This window comes from Oryzias melastigma, linkage group LG4, assembly GCF_002922805.2.
Source record: "Oryzias melastigma strain HK-1 linkage group LG4, ASM292280v2, whole genome shotgun sequence".
Taxonomy (NCBI): Eukaryota; Metazoa; Chordata; class Actinopteri; order Beloniformes; family Adrianichthyidae; genus Oryzias; species Oryzias melastigma.
The window spans coordinates 22,782,975-22,805,944 of NC_050515.1; the positions used below are offsets into that span (position 1 = coordinate 22,782,975).

A 22,970-nucleotide genomic window follows, 5' to 3' on the forward strand; every position below is an offset into this window, starting at 1 on the left:
ATGAGAGGATCACATGTTGGACGCATAAGATGTAAATCTGCTAAATTAGCTCCAAATGTCAGATAAAAGTCCTAAAAAAAGAGGAAAAAGTCGAGCATCTTAAAACTGCTGTGAAGGGTTTGAAAACAGAAACATTCACAGATTTCACAGACGAGATCGAGGATGCAGATCAGTGATAAATTTCATTAATCTTGACTTGATAATGAAATAACAATCCACATTAATTAGCATTTACGCAGAAAAAGCTACAGTTAGATTTGAGGAAATGAAAACTCATTAATTCAAAAGGATCCAAACTTTTATTTTCTTTGTTTTCTTCTTTTTCATTTAATTTTTACATTTTTTTAAATACATTTTAAATTATCCATATTTTGTTCATCTTTTTTATTACTTTCATTAACTTACCAGCATTTTTGTTGTGGCGCTCTTGTATTTTTATTTCTTTTATTGGGTATACTTTTACCATCTTAGTCCTTTTCCCAAATTAATAATTGGTGATGATGCTCTGCAAAAAAAAATGTACTTATTTATTCTACTTTTTATAATGAACAGCTAATCTGTATTAAAATAAAACAAATAATTTAACATTCTAGTAACAATTGTGTATATTTTACAGGGACTGATTGCTTTGTCTGTAGCTGATCCAATATTTTTTTTAGCCCTATAACCATATCATATTTGGTATATACATTTCCAAGACCCCTAGCTCATTGGCATTTCCTTAAACTCCCTATTGTATTTCACTTGGTCCGTATTTTCTGCCGTGCAATTCATCATCATTCCACTAGGTGCAATAGAAGGGCTTCTCCAGCTAATTTCAAAATGGCTGCCCACATGAACTCTTTTGGCGGGAAAAGGTTTTGCTAATTTTAAAACCCTTTTGGTGAGAATAACTCATCCATTGTTATTTATTTTCATTAAATGATAACTTACTGTATTGAAAAATGTGTTATTTGTTGATATTTATTTCTATTGCACCATGTTAAAAATGTGTGGATCAAATATGAGACAGTGGGTTAATAAGGTGATTCTTTTCATCCTGGAACACATGTTAATATTTTTACATCTTAAGCTAACATTGATGTGAACAAAAACTCACCCAATATTTCATTATTCATACTATATATATGTTGTAATAAAAATATATACGTAGCACATTTCTAATTGTGGATTTCATAAAGTGTTTATAAAATATCTTAATTCCCCCCAAAATGTACTTTTCTGCCAATTCTTTAGGTTAAATATTTTTTCTTTTCTATTAAATCATCTTTAGGTCCCCATATAATAAACTTTTATTCATGTTAAGTGTGGGATGAACAAAGTAGTTAGAAAAAACAGTTTTCTTTTTGGTATGAAAGGCTTGTAAATATAAATCTGCGATCACAAAGCAGCCCCCTAATTGGCCGCCTTTTCCCTGAACTGTGCTCTTCCAGCCCGTGTGTGTGCCCTTTCGGTGAGGGGAGAGGGCCGGCATATGTTTGTTGATGGTGGAGGTTACGAGGGGCCACGGAGAAGAAACACCTTGTATGACAGCCGCCGAGCTAAATGAGGCCCGCGGGTCCTCCATATTAAGGAGAGGATTTCCCTGCTCATAAATATCCTGATTTTAAGATGGAAATTTCAGCAATCAGAGGAAGGAAAACACACACACTCTCACACACACACAAGGCAGGAGCAGCTTGAGGTTTCTCTGAAGGAGAATCTATTCTCGGGTCGTAAATCTCTCTTTTATGGAGCGTGCCAAGCTTTCCAAATGGTCCTGACTATAAACACATTTATTTCTCATGGTTTCTGAAGCATGATTTAACTTTGAATGAATTGTAGAAGTCATACTTCAGATATAATAGGGCTTTAAATCCCGGACAGAACCAGAACTTTAAGTAGGTAAAAATGCTGCATTGCTTGAATCGCATTTTATTAACATACAAGGTTCTGTTACAAATAAAGGATATCATATGGAATCATCTACTGGTTCTGGATTCAGAAATACATTAGTTTCTTCTTTTATACTGGACTATAACATAGACATCAAAATGGGTTGCTTCTCAGTGGTATTACATGGAAAAGAAATGTGGGAAGAAAAAAAAACTATCTTAAAAAATTGGAGTAAATGTCAGACAAAGTCTGCTGGATGTTTTCTTTTATAAAAAAAGACAGAAGTTGGTAGCACTTGTGGTGCATATCTCCATCCAAACCCCAGAAGAAAGGACAGGGAGGTTATTCCATGTGTGGGAGTCTCCATTTAAAAAAAAAAAAAACAAGTCTTGAGACTGGAGATCGTCCTCGGTTACAGTCACGATCGCAATCAAGACGACATTCGGCTGCAGCATCCACGGCTCTTTGGTACGAGCAGGAAATCAGCTCAGGAATAGAAGAAAGTCACAAAATCCTGCCATCAGCAGCCCTCCAAACCTCGGCTGTTGGTGGGACTCTCAGTTGACCGTTGGCACCTGGTTCAAGCTGTACTCCTTGGCTTTGAGCCGCAGGTTGGCGATGCTGTTGGCCATGTTCATCCCCTGGGATGTGTTGGTGTTGGAGCAGGTAGGCGGGTAGGTGGCCATGGCGCTACGAGACAAAAAAGGGGGGACAACAAAGGAAGGGTTATCTCATCATATAAAAGTTTTTATTTTGAAAAAGTAAAATCTGATTCTTCAGTTCATACAGTTACATAGAGTTTTCTCAAGATTTAATTAAACCGGATGAACAACCTGGCAGTTTAGACACAATTTACAAGAAAATGGGATAAAAATGTGTTTTATGTACATCTTCACTGAAAGGAAAACATATATTAATAAAAATACTCATAAAATTACAACATAAAAACATATATATATATATATATATATATATATATATGTTAAAATATATATATATGTATTCTAAATTTCAAGACCCTAAACTTTTACAAAAAACTAACTTGTTCCAAAGGGACATTGAATTTTACTCAACCTATGAAAATATTTTTTGTGGATGTTATTTTTGGAAAATACACTAACCAAAGCTGGCAAGTTTTTACATATTTTGCCATGGAAACCATGATAAGTATGTTGTCTAAATTGATAGGGACAATAGTCTATGAATCCTCTATGTCATATGAAGACAGGAAATAAGGACTTTTGTGGCCATAAACTAGGACTTGCTGTGTCAAACTGCATCACAGAGACAATATTACACCAGCAGCTTAACCTACAGACAATTCAAACATGCAGTTTTTAACTGTGGCCCACTGGCATAGATGGGAAACTTGCAATAGTTTTGCATACTTTCGCTGGGAACGTGAAAGCCCGCCCCCAGCCAAATGCGTGTTACACAGTACCTGGTTTACACTTCGTTGTGATTGATCATTGGATCAATCGTATTGTGTCCCTACTACAATCGAATGATCTAGTTCAGGGATAGGCAACTCCAGGCCACGAGGGACGCAGTGTCTGCATGATTTCCAGATATCCAAGCCCTTCTGATGATTACCTGGTTCAGGTGTGTCAAGCCAATCAGAACATGCCAGAACAGGGTATGTTGGAGAACATGCAGGAATGCGGTCCTCGAAGCCAGGAGTTGCCAATCCCTGATCTAGTTCATACTAAGGTTGGCCGGTTTGCCTCCATAACTGCGGCAAACTTCTGAGTGGTGTCTATGCTTCTCAACCTGGACGCATGCAGTTGTCTCCAGCCTTTGAGTGGTTTGCTTGTACACTTGCTGCGTTTAATAAGCAGGAACACGGTAAGGCAGAGAGGAAGTGGCATGTTCGTCCACTAAACGGAAGTAGGAATACAGAGCTGAATTCCCTTCTCTAGTGAAAAATGTGCGAATTTGACAAGATGACCACGTGTACTTTAGGTACTTTTGCAAGTCAATTGACAGGTCTGACGATCTTCTCCATAGAGTAGAAACACTTATAATCTATACTAGGACATGCCTGACTTTTGCTGTTTTGAGTTTGCTCAAAACAAGTGTGGGATCAATGGGTTGATATGCACGTGATTGTACTCCAGGTGTAATATTCCAGTCATGGATGAGCTTGTGTCACATTTCGCAGTGATTGGGGCGAATCTCCTCCAATGTCCTTCGCTTTGAAGTATAAACTGGGCATTAAGCTGTAATCAGTGTGGGCATGGCAGGTGTAAATATTGGTGGATAAAAAACAATCTCAGAGCTTTTCCAGATTCTTAAACTTCTGCAGCTCAACACAAAGAAATATTGCTGCTTGTTAACTCAACCAAAAAGTGAGCCATTTGGTTTAGAGGTCATCGGTGCAATGACACATTGTCTTGCTACATACACACCAGGCTTGTGATGCACGTTCAAGAACCAACGTGTTCTTGCTTTTAGCAAACTGTGTTCACACTGGACTGTTGCTACCCGAAACAAAAGTCCATGTACCTACAGTTAGTGCGAAATTTGAAAGAGGTGCAAATCTCATGAATCTTGCTCAAGGCTTTTTCTTTCACAGCTCTATTCCAAAATGTGAAAGACATGGTGTCATATAGTTCCGGCTGGGCACAAACTACAATTAGTAAGCTAAACGGTTGGCACCTCCGTGAATCAAAAGGACACTATCCATAGGTCATTACCAACTACTAATTGTTGAAAGTTCAACTGGTTAAATTTTCAACATCAATACTGCACGTTTTGTACCTCCACATTTGGCTGTCCCCCCAAACACTATCACTTTTTTTGTTCTTAATCTGGCCGATCCAGACCCACATAGATGTGAATTTTATTCCACCCTTCTGCAGTCTGAACGGAAGAGGATAAACTATTTATTGGTTAATTTTAAAAATGTTTTAGTATTTTTTTCTGTGAAGATTACAGAAATTAATTATTTAAAATTTGGCTATGTGTGTTTTTTTTGGAAAACCATAAATGTTCACATCCAGGCTGTGATTGCTACACTTTTACTGTTAGCCTACAATCCAACCCCGGCTCAACATCAGAGAGGAAAACAGTTATGTGGTCCTCACAAGAAAAAGTTTGAAGACCCCTGTTTGAAAAGAACTTCAAAACAACTAACTTTCAAAAACTCTAAACTTGGCTAAAAGATAAGCACATGTTCTGAGCACAACAAGCAGGTTCCACCAAACCAATTGGAAAAAGAAGACGTAGCAACATGAAAAGTCTCTGAAAACAGCTCAATGTTTGAACAAAAAAAGCTTGAAAAATGCTGCAGAAACATGCAAACACAAAGACGACAGGAAATGAGTTGGATGTAGTAAAATGAATGCATACTTGTTCTCTGAGGGCAGCATTTTCTGTGGCACTCGCGCCGGCCCCCCCTCCAGCATGGGATACCAGCTTCAGGATAATATACAGTCAAGCGTTAGCACCACACAGCATTGTACCTGCTTCACAAAAGCCTCTCTCCTTTGAATCGGAGCCTAGAAGCTCTGATAGTGTTTCAGCTGCAGCTGCAGGCTCTGACATTTTACTCTGGATTTCATAACGGCAGGATTACTGGAAAACTGCGGTCGATGCAACTGGAGTCACAACCCCCCCCCCAAAAAAAGTAGCCCCGCTGAGCTGTCTCTTGGTGCTGTGTTCATTGTCTGGTGTGGTGTAGCAGAGAGAGGTCACAGGGGTCAATGGTGGATTTAATACGGTTTGTTTTCACATTATCGCCTCATCGGGCGGGGTCGCAGACTCTGGTCGCGCCCCCGAGCGGCCCTAGGAGGTGGGAAAGATTGTGTTTTCGTTCAATGCGATTAGTGTGGAGTTAAATAAGGTCAAGGCAGAATTCTTTCGCAGGAAAGACAGAGGAGGAAAGTCATGGAGAAACGAAATAAAGCGAAACATCTGACTAGTGTTTTTCAGTTCAGCTCCATTTTTGGTGCTGAACTCTCATCCAACTAATGTGTCAAACAAAAGTCACATTTGGAAGATGCTATTTAGCAAGAAAATACATCGATATTTGAATGAGGTAATAAAAAAATTAAGGAAATTCTGAAGATTTTGACTTTTAGGGCACATTGTATGAAAGTCTAAAAAGGATGAGATTTTAATTACTTTTTACTGCTACACATATTAAAAAACAGATATATAAAATTATTATATTAATATTGACATTAGCAGGTCAAAACTCTTATTTTGAAAATCAAGATTAAAAAATGATTAACTCTTACAGAAAAAAAGCATCACTTTAAGACCTTTTCTCACATAAAAATAAGGAAAATGGGTTAAATGACTCTCCTCATTTCAGAAAAGTGGCTTCATGAACAAAAATGTTTGCAAAAAATTAACAAAAAAAAAAATGTTAATTTCTGAAAAAGAAAACAATGTACAACAATCAAAATCTTGTGACCTTAGGAGGGGTACTCTGAAGATAATGTGAAAAATACTTCTTTTCGAAGTACAAACAAGTTTTTGCACATTTTTATAAATTTAACAACTCAGTCCCAAATTTGTTTTGCAGGAAAAAAATATAAGATAACTTTTTATGACATAGAAGTTATTTTGTTTCATAAGAACAGCAAAATATTTAACTTGCTTGAATGACATTTAAATAAAAGCATTTGTCTAGCCTCAACATGATGGCAGAAAATAATCAGAAAATGTTTCTAAAGTACCGGGATATCATTTTAATAATTCAATAACTATTATTTATGTTTAGTCTAATAAGTTATTAGAAAAATGATATTTGTAAATCTGAGTTTGTTTTAGTCCTTAATGTGTTTCCTGTGATTTTTACTGCTGTGGTTGGGATTATTTTTTCTCAACCAAAAATCTAATTAAATGAGTAAATAACTTGGATTTTTTTTCTTGTTATAATTGGTGGGATTTTCCCTTTTTGGTGCATCTGTGGCCTTTTAAAAGGTTTTGGGGCAAAACAGGCAGTGAGTCCTCCCAGCTCCGTCTGTAATTAGTTCCATTACATAATTGGCTTCTCCTTGTTTTTTCACCCCCACATCATTAGACCGCACGCACGTTCCCCTGACATCCTGACCCACATTTCAATTAAAAATGGGCAAAACAAACCATAAAACGATCTACAATTGAATTATTTTAGCTTTAAAGCATAAATCTAAAGTTTTTAATAGATACTTTTTTATGATCTACATTCTGAAAATCAGTTAAATCTGGCATTGAAAAATTGGACGTGGAGTAAAACTGGTCAAAACGCGGCGGCGGATGAGGGATCAGGATGACGGTTTACTCCCCCACTTTAAGAGAAGAAAGAAATCTCGTCATTTTCTGGCGTTGATCCGGTGAAAATAAAAGTCTGGGGGTCGGAGGCGCTGGTCTGAGTGCAGGTGGATCAAAGGAGATGATTTTCCGAGGAAGACGAGGAGCGTGTTCAGGTTGAGGAGGAGAAGGAAATGAAACAATAACAGAGGGATGGTGTGAGGTTTGCTTATTGAAGCATCACCTTCTTCTGTTTTTTTAATTTATTTGATCTTCTGCAGGCCGGCAGGAGAAGAGAGCGACACGTTTTCTACCACCGTTATTTTCCGGTCTTCTTTGTCCCTCTTCATACAAGACTTTTTGTTTTTGCATTTGATTGAAAATAACAGTTTACTCATACTGAGGAGCATTCGCTTCAGAGCGACTATTTTTAATCTCCACTTGATGCAAAAAAATGCTTGAATTTCCCTATGTACACTGTCACTGTTCCTTCAGAATTGAAAATATATAATTTATCTTATATTTTATGATATATTTAATGTAATTTGCTTTCTGCTTCAAGACAAACAAGCCCAAACTCCTGGAGGAAACGTCAACCCAAAACCCAGACCTTGATAAAGGGATAAAACACTGCACGAACAAGGCTTTTGATTATTTTATTTTTCTTTTTTATTTAGGTTTAATTTCCGAAAACTTTTACCAGAAAAATATAAACAAGTTTTACTTTAATTATCAGTTTTTATGTCTTTTTCAATCGATTTCTAATGACTCATACAGCACAAATCTAAGACATCAGATTTTCTTTGGTTTTATTTTACTTAAAAAATATTCAAGTTGACATTTTTATTGACTTATGTCTATTTTAACTTCATGAATGCATTAAAATTGTTCATTATTATTTTACATTCAGCTTTTGTTTTTTGTTGAACTAATTTCTTCCGCTCGCACATCTTTCCTTCGACAATTTAAAATGTTTTAAAGGTACTTTTTCTAAATTTTTTATGTAGGATTTATTTTCCTTTAACCCTTTTATTGCCAGATCCACCAAACGCTAAATCACGTGTAGAAAACATGTTATTAAATACTTTAATTATTTGTATTTCTCTAAAAAGCAGCAGAAAAAAGCTTTTTTAAATATAATTTTGACTTAAAGGGTTAAAATACTTGTAATTTTTAATTATTTGACTATTAATAAATATTATTAAACTTTTTTTCAATCTTACAGCTATTGACCATCCAAGCTTTATTCTGCTGGTTAGACGTGTTTAGACAGTGTTCCTCTGTATTCTTCCTTAAGCATTCATCTGTTTCAGCTCTCCTGCAGAGTAATAGAATGACTGGAGAGTGTTTTATCAGGAGGTGGAGGCAGAGCAGACCTCAGGTGGACGTGGGAGCAAACAAAATTACCTGTAAGGGGCAGCACTGCCCCAGGATAGGTAATCGTTCTGGCGAGGGGCGGGGCGCGGCACGATGGGCTGCTCCACCGCCGTCACTTCTCCTGAGTAGGACTTGAGGAGGGAGGCGTTTTTGCTGGCCAGCATGGCTCTCTCGTTTCGGCGGAACTTGGCTCTTCGGTTCTGGAACCAAACCTGGAACCGAACAGGTGGAGAGACATAAAACCTTTAGTTGTCCTGAAAATGAACTTCAAAGATCTTCACTGTGATCAGCTACATTTAGCGGAGAGGAAATGATTGAGTTCAATTAAATTAATGCTCAACTTTTAGGTCAGCCTCTTTCAAGCTACAATCTCACTTTTAAAGGAAAGTCCGGGTAAATGTGTGTTTTTTGGGGGGCTTCCGTGTTCTAAACCCCCCTTTTTCGTTCACTTGACCATGGAGGACTCAGATTTGGCAGGGCCTTTTATGGTTAGTGACACAAATTCTTTCGCAATAAAATGTAAAAGAATGTAAAAGAAAAAGCCTGGAACAAGATTTAGGAGATTTGCACCACTCTGACATTTTGCACCAAGACTCTGTCAATTGTATGTGGTGCACATGTACTAGTAAACAATAAAAAAGAAGAAGAAGCCCTTCCCTGCTAGCTCAATGTGAACAACACAGTCGTCACATGCGCAATGTGTACGTAGCTTTAAAAAAGGGTTTAATGAACCGTTCATTCAACAGTAATAACTGTTTGTTCTGCTGGAAAAGTTTCTGTTCAGGAAAAAGAAAGTTCTATGACTGCATTACAGCCCATACCATCAGTTCACCACCACCATACTTGATAGTTTGACTGAAAGTTGTGACATTTAAGATTTCAAAAGTTTTTTTTGTAAGTTTTCTCTCTTAGAATGACAGCTTTAAGTGACTTTTAAAAAAATAAAACTATTGTTTGTAAGGTCTATATCTGTTAAAAATAATATTAAATTAGTCAATGCATTGTAACAGTTGTCATTTGTAATCATGGAGGTAGGATCTCAGGAAAAGAAGTGTTGAGACTTCTGGATGAGGAGCAGCCTGGTACGTTGCATCCCGGCTCATGCTGTTCCCGGTTTGTCCGTCCCAACTCAGACAAGAACTGGCCTCGGTTCTTTGATTTTCATGTTACCGGTACACTACCTTAAGTTTTCACTGAAAGTGACTCACGGGTTTACATTTGTTGGCAACATAAGGTTGAACTGTCGTCCTAAAGATCAGCAGAGAGGCCCGACCAGAATCAAACTTAACCTTTATGTTCACTTCAGGTCCAAACTGACCCATTTTCACACTTGAAAACGGGTCCATTTTGACCAAGAGCAATAAAATACCATACGTCACTGGACTGTAACGTACCATTAAATCCTCCCCTTATGGTAACATCACCTTGTACAGAAAAAAATGAAGGATGTTTTTTTATATATATTAGGAAATTAAGTAAAGGGGTTATTCCTACTATTCAGTTTACAGGGTAGTGAAAAGTATTTTCAGCTTCCATACTTTAAACTAGGTTTTGTTCCATGCATAAAGACTTTCTCTAAGCTGGAGGCTTTGAATTGAGATAAAAACATGCAGTAAAAGTATCAATTTGGCCAAAACTCAAAGTCAAAACCCATCGTTCTTGATTTATTTTCTAAGGCTTTAATTTTGTTAATGCGATTTTCTAATTATTCCTTTAAACACTCTCCAAATGTACGCACATTTCAGCCCAGCTTTTGTTAACAGAACTGCTAAAAGGAAAAATGTTGGAGTCAAAAATTTTGTTGCAGGTGTTTCTTAAACCAAGAGAGATTGAAAAATTCCCAATATTACCAGATACATTTTTTGTAAAACTTTATTGGGTCAAACCTGACACAGAAAATGAATTGGTGCTCTGGATGATTGCCGCTATATGGAAGAAACGTCTAAGACAGGCATGTCCAGAATCCGGTTCATGTTCAAAATACCATTTGCCTTCAGGTTCCTGTTATAAAATCAATAAATTTTGGCCCCCAGCACTTTCTAAGAACTATGATTTCATGATTGTGATTTGCTAAATTCTGTCATAAGCTATCACGGGATCCTTCTGCGACACTTTCAAGCTCATTATTTAAAATGTCAACTGAAACAATATGAACATTTTTAGTTTTCAAATACAAAATTCAAACTATTTTGGGCCCAAATGTACTTAGATGTACTTCTGTTCTATGTGGAGAAATGAAAAGTATCCCTCTGCAATAACGTTCTCATAAAATAGTTTATTTACTTTTCATTACCTACAACCTCTCTACAAAAAACAGTTCAGCTTCCAAGCCTTATATCTAAGCCTCAGTTTGATGCTATTATGACAAACCTAAAAATAAAATCAGTAACTTTAAGCTGTTTTCATATTTTTAAATTTGTGTGTAACTTTTTTCCTCTTGGCCAGAACTTCTCTGGAAAAGAGATCAATGGATCTCAACGGGTCTTACCTGGTTAAACAATGGTAAAACAAATCATAATAATAAATAAATGTTATTCTGAGGGGAAGTTTAACTAAACACTCGCCTTACGTCGAGATTTTGTCCTGCAAAAAGGTTTTACTGTAAACTAGATTTGTAGGCAGCAGCTTTAGAACTTCATAGCAGACAAACATCTGTCCTCCGCTGATTTGTCACCGCATGAACATGAAACATCATCACAACCTCTGAGCTTGATCCTCAGATTGAATACTTCAGACAACATGTCATCACCTCTGATCTAGAGAAGCTGCTGGAAACTGAATCTACTGTGCGCCCTCTTTCTTCTTACTTAATATTTGTTGCTATGGCGATCAATTTAGTCAATTTGTTGCCCTATGTCACCTATGTTTTAATCAAATTAGAACTGTTGTCAAGTTTTAAATAAAAATACATTACACTAACATGCCAGTCCTCCATTTGCAGAGCACCTACTCTATCCCTACTGACCCCCACACCCTCCCTCCTTCCTGAGTGGATGATGATGACTCTTGGTGGGGGGGGGGCTGCTAACATTGTTTCTTGCTGTGAAATCAAATCCATTATTAGGAGCCGTGGGCGCTCGCAGGGCCTCACTGCCCGCTGACGCAGCGCCTCAGGAATGAGCAGCGTCTCTTTTATCAAAGGATTTGTGCGTTGCTCTCCTCTCCACATTAATCACAGATGTGCAGCTATTCCCGCTCCAACATCAGCATTTCCTCTTTCCTTGCTCTAAAGGCTTTCAGTGAGTTCATCCACAGAACGTAAATCATGTTTTTGGACAAAGAGAATGGATTCTTTAATGACCTGTTGTGTCGAGATGTTTTATTTGTATTACACCTACATGCTCATATTAAAAAGTACTTTCTCAGTCTGATTGGAAGATTATCCTGCTAAAATGTGTCAAACACTTAAAAATCGTTTCTGAAGAGAAAATTTGGCACAAAATTTTGCTTCTTAGGAAAATTCTACACTTTACAAAAACTTCTGAGTCTTAACTAATATGAAATCAGAGCATAAGTTGCTTCGTTTAAAAGTTTTTCTAGAAAGAGAATAGGTTGTAATTCCACTTTGATCTAATTTCTACTGAAAAACAGCAACTTTTAAAAAAAGAAGTGGTAGCAAAAGTGGTCATTTGTTCTAACCTCTGATAAATTAACTAAGAATATTTAAACGTGTTCCCAATAGGCTAAACTGAATCAAAAGATCGTAAAAATAATTCAAAATCGACCAAAAAAATGTAAAATAGCGTTAAAGGCAGACGTAATTTTAATAAACCTTTAAAATCATCAAAACAATTGTTAGCTTAAAAACTACACTATCTCCAAAAATGTAAAACAGCTAAAATGCAATAAAACAATTATAAAATGTTAATAAAAAATGACAAAACAAAAAACTAATAGTTACGATATGTTGATCGAAGGAGGACACAAGAACAATAAAAGCAAAACTACGGCAGAAGAAGGAGCTTTTTATTACCCTAATAAGTTGGAAACCAGCAATTTATTAGATTTCTAATAATAGTTTTACGTGTTTCATGAATGATTGGATTAAGTTCATAGCAACTTTTTTCTTCAAATCAAAGCAGAAAATTATGCGCAGCATTTTCTGTGTCTTAATCGTACATTTTTTCAAATTTCGATAGCAACAAATGATTCAGCTTTCCACATTCCCTCCGTACGGTTAGCGTTACTTTTATCATTTAATCACATTTAAATTTCCTTCAATTTGTTTTATGTTAACCAGACAATTCTAGAGCTCGTCTCCCACCGTTTTTGTTTGAGTGTCACAATAAAAATTAATTTGAATATTGTACATTTTTAAAAATAATATTTTAAGTCCAACGTTTAAAGATTACACCAGCCGAAACTGCAGTCTCCTGTGGTTCAAGACAGAATAGTTTTAGGGAGTTGAAGATGTCGCTGTGTGTGATTCAAGGTGACGCCCTCGCTTACTTTCATATCCAAAAGTAAAGGTAGCCAATGAGTTTTATGTCTCTAAACATTTTAACATTTCCAACACTATTGGGCTCATTTTGATTGATTAAATGTCCATAAAAACAAACCAGGTTAAATCTGTAAAAAGTATGTGTAAGCGTTTAGCTGTTAGCTGTTAGCTTTAGCCTAGCTAGATTACTCGTCACAGTTTCTCGGTGTGATTCTTCAAGGCAAGTACACTTTGACTGCTACTGCAGGGTTTAGACCTTAAACTCAAACTTAAAAAAGTCAAAAATAAATGAAAGTATCTAATTTATCTGAGCTATTTAAACAGATTCTGCATAGAAATTGTTTAAAATGGACAAAAGTTGGAGGGTTTGGAAGTTTTTGCCTTTTTTAGTTTTATTACAAAATTTGATTAAAATGAAAAATAAACATGAAATATTCAATCTTCTTATGCCAAATTTAATAAAAATACATGAATTCATTAATCTTACTTTGTGTTTTAACATTACACGTTTAAATAAAGTTTTTTCCTGTTTTGTAATTGCACTGAAACTTTATTAGACAGAATAATTGTGCTGGAAAATAACGTTTATGGTATTTTCTGGGAACATAAAAAGGTAAAAATGCTTTCTACCTCAATAATTGTTGCTTTATAATAAAAAACGTTAGGACGCCATTGACATCAGGCGGCCATTGACTGTACGCCGCGCACCAACATCCCTAAATCCTCTGTTGTGATCTCTTCCTGCATCTACCAGGACCAACACGGTTATTAGGCAATAGTTGGTCCGATGTGGTTTAATAAAAGCGGAAAAATCTTTCACAGAGTAAAGTGACTTATTGAACGGAGGGAGACAAGTGTCAGAGATTTGTGCAGGTTTGTGCTGGCCCTGGCGTTCCTACCTGGACTCTGGCTTCGGTGAGGTTGACCCGGCGGGCCAGGTCCTCCCTGACAAAAGCATCGGGGTAGTGCGTCCTTTCAAACACCCTTTCCAGAGCCTGGAGCTGGCTGCTGTTGAAGGTGGTGCGATTCCTGCGCTGCTTCCTCTTCTTCTTCTCCTCTGTGTTCATCTGCTCATCTGGAGGAGAAAGAAAAGGTCAAATCGAGGCTTTCTTTCCTTTGAACTGCCACACTGATTCAAGAGTTGAAATAAAGTTTGTTTCTTTTAATTAAAGTTTGCTAACAATTTTTTGGGGTTCTAAAACTGAAGCACATCTGCGATTCATTGAAGCTTCTTAAAAACATGGAAAAAATCTCTTTAAAGGTTAATTTTCTCCAAATACTAATAAAGAATATGAATAATAAACTCTGTCAGGGGATTTTTTAGACATTAAAAGGAATGAAAAACAATTGAGTTTTTTTTTTTTAAGTTTATGTGTAAAGTCAATGTTTGTGGCCACAAAAAAGCAACACTTTCACACAAAGAGGAGAAAACATTGCATTGTAATTACGCACACAAACACCCACAAAGTGCAACCGCACAGACATAATGAGAGAAAGGTGATCCTGCTTTCCACCATTTTTTCAATTATCCTACTTACCACTAAATAAAATGACTTTTTGGTAAAAAAAAAAAAAAAAATTAAACTTGGGGATTTTTATTTTTAAAAGGATGAGAATTTAACTATAGATTAATTTGTGTTTTTCTCTTTTTTATTTTAAAATAAAACCGTCTTTAAGTTTTTTTTAAATGCTTTTATGTTTTTAACACAAATAAATCAGTATAGATTTCACAAAGAAAAAAATGAAAAACAATTTTAAGGAAATTGACATTTAACATCACTTGTATGTATGCATGTATCACTGAGTATGTGATAATTTTCTAACTAAAATCTGGTATCTCAACATTAAATTGCACAATAGCGGATATTTTTCTCTCTCACTTTTCGCTAAAACTTTTAAATTGTCGAAATTCCGCAAATAATAAAAGTATAATGAACATATATATTACTTGAAATGCGCTTTTTATTTACAATATAACATTGTCTTTTTTTATTTTCTAATAATTTTATGAATCTATATTTTATCCTAAAAGTAACATATCAGCCCTTTATGAAAATATTTCCAGCGGTTTGACAGAAACTGTTAAAGAACACACTAGATCTGACTTTTTTTTCAATGCTTTTTAGGTTTATCTCTAAAATTAATCCTGAATTTCCAGCGAGTCGCTTACAATAAGGTGAGTTTTTTCTGAATTCCAGGAATGTTTATTCTTTCTCGGGAATCGGAAACATGAAACTTTTCCTTTTGTAAACACACAAACAGGCCATCAGTGAGTGTCACAGGCTCTGTCATCAGGCGGCTTGTTTGTTTTGTTGTCACCTCTTAAGTGTTGATGGATCTCTGAGAGCCACATTTTCTTTACAGTCTTAATAATCTCTAAATTTGCACTAAATGACAAAAATTTACTAAAAAATCAGATGCAGATTTTACATATATATATATTTTTGCCGAGTAGTTTTGAAAGAATGTCATAAATGTTATTTTTTATGGGATTTTTCATGTTATTTTGTTGTTTAATTTTTATTTTTGATAGTTTAATAATAAATTCAGTTTAAAACAAACAAAAAGCAGATTTTAGTGGATGTTCGGAAACTCTCTGGCCTTTAACTCTGATTAAATATAGAGCTTACAAATGTTATTTTCAATGTATTTTGTGTTTTTGTTCTACACTTTGTGAATGATGATTGAGTTCAAGTAATTAAGATAAAACTCATCAGATCCAGATAGTTATGGATTTGTCCTCTGACCCCTGTGGGGGGGTTGCTGAGCCCCCTGGACTGAAAACTAACAGCTTGACCTCCTGGAGTTGTTCTTATCTTCCCTCTTTAAAGTAAATCTGAGCAAACAGAGAATCAGAGACCAAATTCTGCAGTTCAACAATTATATATTTACATGAAAGTTCTCTTTATTATTATTTTTCTAAAAATACATTGTGAAGAGTTCCATTTGTGATTTGTTATATTTATCGTTTTAAAACTGGTAAGTAGAGTGCGCGCGTGGCGCAGCGGCTGCCGCGCTGAGCGCAGCCGGGCGCAGCGGCTGTTCCCCCGGCTGCGCAGTCAAAGCAACCCCGGTGCTTTACGCGCAGCTCCAGGGGGCTTTAAAAAGACAAAAAAATAATAAAATGAAGGAATAGTGATCAGTTCTGTTAATAAAATATTTAAAAGTAAGACGATTGCAAACAATTTAAGAAAATTTTAACATTTCTTTTAAATAAATCTGAAATATGTCATAGGGAAAATGAACGCATTAATAGTTTTAGTAGTTTGTTTCCACAAAACCAAATCAAATGCGTTCCTGTCATCGGCGCGCGTGAGCAGACTGATCTCATTAGCAGATATCAGGGAAAGTCATTTAGCTGCGCTGCCGGAACTAATCCACGTGAAAACACGCGCGATTTTTAACACTCGTGTCTGTCTGTTTACAATTATAGCGCAGATTGTAAGGATTAAGTCTGAAAAGAGTTTTTGTCTTTTTTTCTTTTTTAGGTAAAAAAGTGTGTTTTGTAGACGTGTTGCGTTCAAGTCTCTGTAACGCGCACCGGATTCAATGAGATGCTTCTTTTTGATGCACACGCTTTAATTGTGACTAATGACTGTCCTCCGGCCTCCTGACAGTGTTTGACAGGATGAAAACAACCGTGAATCACCGTCGTGACCCGGCCACTTCCTCCCGCATATTTATCCCACTTTTTTTAGTCTTTTTTTCTCCTCCAAGAAATAACAAAAACACTCATTAAAGCTTGAAACGGCGCAGATGTTGCGCTGTTAGTGTGGGGCTGAAGGTGGTGGGGGGTACGCTTGTTTACTCTTAAGGTGCGCAAGTGACCTCTTTTAAAGTCAGCGTTGAGGATGAGGAGAAGAATTGTTGATCTTGGAGCTGCGCTTTTACGCATCAAACCTCACGTGACGCTAAATTAACAGTGGTTTCTGAGGGGTTGGGGGTGCGTCACGGATGCCAAAGAAATGGAAGGATTCCTCTCCGCGGAGCTCCATTCATGCGCAAACAAACGGTTCGGTTTCACCAGCTGCTGCGCTCTTTACGCACGGCCGTGGGTCTTTTGGAAGACGTCTCCAAGTGTTTCTAGTCGTTTCATTTCTTAACTTACTCTCCTGCTGGGTGGTGTCGCTCCCGCTGGTCAGTCCCGGGGACTCCAGCATACTCCTGCCGGCCTCCCCGACGCTCTCGTCCGCCTGCGTGCCGACCATCTCTCCAGCCTCCTCCAGGTCCAACAGGTGGCTGACCGAGAAGTTCTTCTTCGCCTGCAGGTTGTCCAGGTTATTCGGCGTGATGGGGCTCTCCAGGCGGTTCGTTATCGTCACTTGCCTGTCCATTACATGCGCATAGCTAGAAGTCATGACGTAAGGGTGGAAAACAAGGCGGCAGTGAGAAGAGGGAAGCGAGGAATCGCAGGCGACTGCGCGTAAATCCGCGCGTGGAGAGCGCGCAGGCGGCGTCCCCAGAAGAAAGCCAGGCGCGAGCTCGAGCAGAACATCCAAACTTTGCTCTCCCTCCCCTCTCCACGACTTTCTGCTGCAAAAAAGCCCTCACAGCCAATCCATCCAGCGGTGCGCAAAAACACACAAAAAAACAACAAAGCCAAAGCGCGGGTTCGGGCTCCTCCAGCAGAACCAAAACCCCGGCGGAGAGAGAGGTCCTCACGCACGAGCTCGACAACAACTCTTTTGCGGGCTGCTCTCTGGAGGAGGCACGTCGGAGAGGAAAGAGCCTGCTGCCGCTGATGACGACCAGATGCGCAAAGCCCCGAGTGCGCGCGGAGCGGCACGAGGAAGCGCGAGGAGGCAGGACGGTACCGCCCGCTGCCCCCACCCCTCACCGCCCCCACCACGCTTATTTCAACATCCACTTTAATAGCAGCGCCGTAATTACGTGGCATCCAGGGGCGTCAAAACACAACAGATGAAGAAATACATTTATTCTGAGAGTGAAAAAAAGTTCTGGCAGATCTGTATGGAGCTCCTAAAGGGACATGGGAGTAAAAGTATAAATATTATATGAATGTGGTTTCTTGAGCGCACCAGATAGTATTGTGGTACAAGTTACTATCTAGTGCGCACCACTCAGAAACCAGTATTTTATAACTTTTTTTTTTAACTTAAATGTCCTTTTAGGAGCTCTGTAGAACTGAAACTTCCTCCAAACTTGAGGATTTTCCCCTTTTTTTAATGGTGAAACGCTTTTTGGAGCTGAAAGAGGCATCAAACCTCAAAGACAGATGTTCCAGCTGCGGCCGTGTGCAGTCCTCTCCCAAAGAACACAGGTTTTATTCAGCGTTACAAAAACACTGTAAAACTTTGGTTTTCTTTCATTCTCGGCTCCGTTTGAGGGCAGCCTTCCTCTGGAAACAGACACGCATCTTTCCTCCACGAGGATGAGGACACATGCAGTCCTGGAATAAACCACCGACAAGTGACTGATTCTGGTGCTTTTTTTTAATAGAGTCATGGTCATGTTTATCCTGTACACACCAAAGTTTAAATTTAACAGTTTAGCTTTAGTCCCTCTTTGTTCAAACTGAATCACTTAGGTGGCACTCATTCAGTCATTCATTCAGTCATTCAGTCATTCATTCAGTCATTCAGCAGCATCTGATAATCCTTCAGAAACTAAAGGTTTGAGACTTTTAAATTGAAACAAAATCCATTTCAAGCATTTATGAGGAAGAAAAAGTCCCTTAAACAGCTGCATTGTCGAATAAAGTTTTTTGAATTGATTGATTACATGCAATCAAACAACAAATTAATCATTCAAACCAACTAGGACGAACAAAATAGATCCATATTGATATATCAAACTTAGGATAATTTGTCATGACTTGATTGCAAAAATTAAAAATAATAGTAATAAAAGAGACACAGGGGTGTAACTATAGATTTAATTGATTTATTTTCCAACAATCCAACTTGTTCCATCTGTCTGAGCCAATCGAATTGGCCTTTATCATAAAATTATTTCATAAATGGATATTATTCTTGGAAAATATCGTCTGGATTGAGACAAGATTTATAACATAACTTAAAAGTTTAAAAAAACAAAATTTGCTCTGAATTGTCATCTAAGCTAAATATTGAACACTTTACCTGAGAGGAATGCTGGTTTTAGTTTTGGTTTTAACTGCTGCTGCACTGAGTTTCACTCTACAGGTACGGTGTATTTACATTTGTGCTTCAGTCTACACCGTAAAAAGTGAAACATTGGATCAATTAACAAAAGCTCTGATTTGTTACATTTAAAAATACTATTTAAAAATAAGAATTTCATTTTTAATTTTTGTATCCAATCAACTCAAAATTATAATTTAATGAAAGCTAATCATTTCAAATGTAACAAATTACAGAAATTTTTCTAATTTACCCAATTTTTCTTTTTTTTTTTTTTTACAGTGCAAAAGTTGCTCCCGAGTATAAGTCGCAGTAGCAAAAAAATAGCAAAACGAAGAAGAAAAAAAATAGAAAAGTTGCATTTTTTTGATAACTTTATTTGGTAAAATATGGGAACATGAACAGAAATTATATCTTAAAAGGCAAATTACAAAAACAGGCACGTTTCACTGCCGTTACACAAATACAGAAGGAATCTAATATATTAGCACAACATATAAACAATATTTCAGATACCAATAGAACATATTAACAAGTCAACTGAACTCTTTATATTGCTTCTGATCACTACATTTATTAATTTTTAATTTCTTTGGAACAACATGGTCGATGAGGAGCACTTTTTCTTCTGCATTGCTATCAGTAACAAATACTGATTCACACACCTACAGTGCCCTCTAGTGGTCATTAGTGGGAGAATAATGAAAACATGTGCCTATTTGTTTAAGAAAAAAAACACACAAGTCACACTTGAGCATAAGATGCAAAAAAAATACTTTTTCTTAATAATATATGATTTTCATATATTATAGCAGTTCATGGACATTCATACTTTTTGAGTTAAAAGTTTTCATCTAACAATTTAAAACTTTCTGTAATTTTTACAGTTTCAAAAACATTTTTTATTAAAAGAAATTCTGAACCAATGATGTCATTCTGTCTTATAACTGCAAAACTTCCAACTTTGGTCCAGAAAACAAAGGATTTTTTTTCAAGAAACCCAAAGATTGTAGTTATTTTGACCTGTACTGTATATATTAGATGTAGATTCATTCACAAACAGGGTGTTGGTCTAAACACGTGGATGTTTGTTTACTTCATTTTCTGATAAACTAAAAAAGTAGAAACAGCACTAAAAAAAATGTCCCCAAAAAGTGATTTTCTCCAAGGGGATTTCATTCAAAGGCCCTAAATACCCCAAAACAAGTCAGCATGACTCATTTAGAAACTACATAGTCATAAATTTCAAAGCTTGAGGAGCTTCATGATGAAAAATGCTGGGTGTCACACCGCTGAAACATTTCTCTGAATATTCAGGGCTCCCTGTGCCCCCGCCTGTCAGGGGACGCACCCCAGTCCTGACTCCCACTCGAGGAGGAGGAGGAGGAGGCGGTGGAGTTGAAGGGGGTGTTGGAGGTGATGCCGTAGGGGAGGGGGGGTCAGGCCTTCAGATGGCAGGAGGGGAGTCCAGGCTGGGAGCTGCCATCGGCATCCCGTAGGTTCCAGCTCGCCCCCAATCTGGGAAAAGAACACTTGATGCCATCAAAGAGGCGCAGATTGAATCCAGATGTGGCGCTCTCCGTCTTTTCCATGTATTTAATGAAGGCGCAGCGAAAGAGTAGACTTTTTCATCATTAGTTTTCCCCCCAGATTCCCTTTTTCCTGCCTACAAGTCCATTCCGGTGCCAGCTAAGGCCCAATTGAGGAAAAAAAAAAAGTAAACTCCCCACGCAATCTCCCTCCAGGGCTGGTGATTCTTTGTTCAGAGCTACATGAGAAAGTGACCCGCTGCAGGAGGAAAGGTCCAAACATCTGCAAGGAAAACGTCAAGCAGGAGACCCTCTTCAACCCTAAAAACAAGCAGGAGACGAGGGTTTTGCTGGAAAACAGAGTAACAGTTCAACACAAAGCTTACTGCTGCCAGCTGACTTGAAATGAAAATAGATATGAAAGAATAATGTCAGGTAAGAGCAGGGGCGGAGCTACAACATGAGTGGTAGTCGAGTTACATATGACATTTTAAATAGTTTTATTATTATTATTAATATTAAAACAACAGTTTTTTTTAACCTGGTTATCTAATGCCTAAAGATGATGATTTTTTTTTAAATCTTTGTAAATAATGATGACTTAAAAATAAGCTCCGCCCCTGGGTAAGACGCTCAAATGCCAAAATAGAAAAGCAAGAACATCAGTGAGGAATCTGAACCAAGACAGTTAGTTTAGTTCAAAACATGAGCAGGACGAGTCATCCAGTTTGCTGATGATGAAGAGATCTTTCTGCAGGATGTCACACAAAAATATAGCTCCAGTAGAACAGGGGTCTCACTCCAGGCCTCGAGGGCCCACCAGCTCCAAACCCTGCCTCCTCTGATCCTCATTACCTGGATCAGGTGTGTTAACCCAGTGGCTTTAATGGCTGGATAACATGTAGGACACGACCCTCGAGGCCTGCAGTTTGAGACCTTTGCTAATCAAACTGGTCAAACCTAAACCTGATTGGGTAAAGAAGGTTTTTTCTGTTACTAAACAGATTTTTTTGTTGTCATATTTTTGAGGATTTTTCTCTAATAAAAAAATGGAAAGTAAAAAAAAATGTACCTTATTTTATTGTGAAAACATGTGAGCAAAAATTTAACAAGCTCAAATTCCTCCTGAAAAACGAAGTGATTCAGATAAAAATAAACCTTTAAATACTTTTTTTCCCAACATTTGATCTTAAAGGAGTAATTTCATCCACTTTCTTCTTAACCAAAACTCCCAGAGCACCACTTTATTATGTCAAGAAATACACTTTATTTTGAAAATTATTGCAATTGAAACATATATTTATTTATATCATTGAAACATTTTAATAATTTGATTATCACATTTTTATATTTTCTGTAAATATTTTTTTTTCTTTAGACAGCAATGCTTTCATGTTCCTTTCAAAATAAAATCCATCCAAATAAGATCCTCCATCTGCAGATTAATTTAGGATAAACATGCAGGTGAGTTGAGTTAAACGTGGGATTTGTACAATTTCTTATCATTATCATTTTCATCATTTTTCTAAACTCTTACAGACAATTTACATTAAAAAAGAAGTTTTCAAAAGTTAACAGCTTTAAATACAAAATAATTAAAACATGAATTGTGATTGCACCACAAAACGGATTATTTCAAAGCTCCAGGTGCATTTGATCAAAATTATGAATATTGTATTTTGTTTTAACCTTGGAATACATCTTCAGACACCAAACAGCTTATATTCTTCAGTTTTCTACTAGAAACTTCTACTACAAGAATGTTGGAAATATATATATAATTAAAATAAAGTTTACGGTTAAAATCATTTGTGACTTTAAGGTGTTTTCCCTAAAATATAAGTCCCATTTTAATCTCTTAATGGGCTTTTTATTAATTTTTTTTTTTTTTAACAGTCTCTCACTCACCAAAATAAAAGCCGCCATAGATGTCTTCGTGCGCACCTTGATTTTTTTTAAGAAGGGGAGTAGGATTGGGGGGGGGGCTGTGCCGCCATCCTGCCGCCGCCTCTGCTGCTGTCCGGTGATACCCCCCACTCCCCCATCCACCCCCTGTCCTGTTTCATTTCCCTAATTGGGAGTAAATGGCCTCCTTGTTGACTCTTCGCATCCTGTGCAGGAATCAGAGGCCGCAGACACGCTCCTCCTGATTGCAGCGGCTGCAGACTGCACGCACACGCACGCACGCGCACACACGTGCACAGTTTGCTGATTGCGGGGTTGTCATGAAATTCTCTGCGCAGAAAACTGCGTTGAAAAAATTCGAGGCCTGCAGACTTAAATTATCTATGGACTCCAACAGACCTAACAGTAAAATTGTACTTAAACGAAAGGAAAACATCAACATCGAAACAAACCCAGAGATTAATGATTAAGTTAATTACG

At 37.3% G+C, this 22,970-nt stretch overlaps 1 protein-coding gene across 3 annotated transcripts; it reads right to left on the minus strand.

Annotated features, from left to right (window-relative positions):
- Positions 1-1,891: 1,891 nt before the first annotated feature.
- Positions 1,892-22,970, minus strand: prrx1b (paired related homeobox 1b). Of its 3 annotated transcripts, XM_036211614.1 has the most exons (6): positions 22,494-22,970; positions 17,043-17,281; positions 13,834-14,009; positions 8,524-8,705; positions 5,227-5,292; positions 1,892-2,565 (listed from the first exon to the last, which is right to left on the minus strand). In XM_036211614.1, the coding sequence occupies exons 2-6, from the start codon at positions 17,266-17,268 to the stop codon at positions 2,433-2,435; spliced, it is 783 nt and encodes a 260-aa protein (XP_036067507.1). In that variant the 5' UTR covers positions 17,269-17,281; positions 22,494-22,970; the 3' UTR covers positions 1,892-2,432. The 3 variants fall into 3 exon arrangements, with proteins under 3 accessions (XP_036067507.1, XP_024135170.1, XP_024135171.1); XM_024279402.2 differs by lacking the exon at positions 22,494-22,970 and having other exon boundaries at positions 17,043-17,714; XM_024279403.2 differs by lacking the exons at positions 5,227-5,292; positions 22,494-22,970 and having other exon boundaries at positions 17,043-17,706.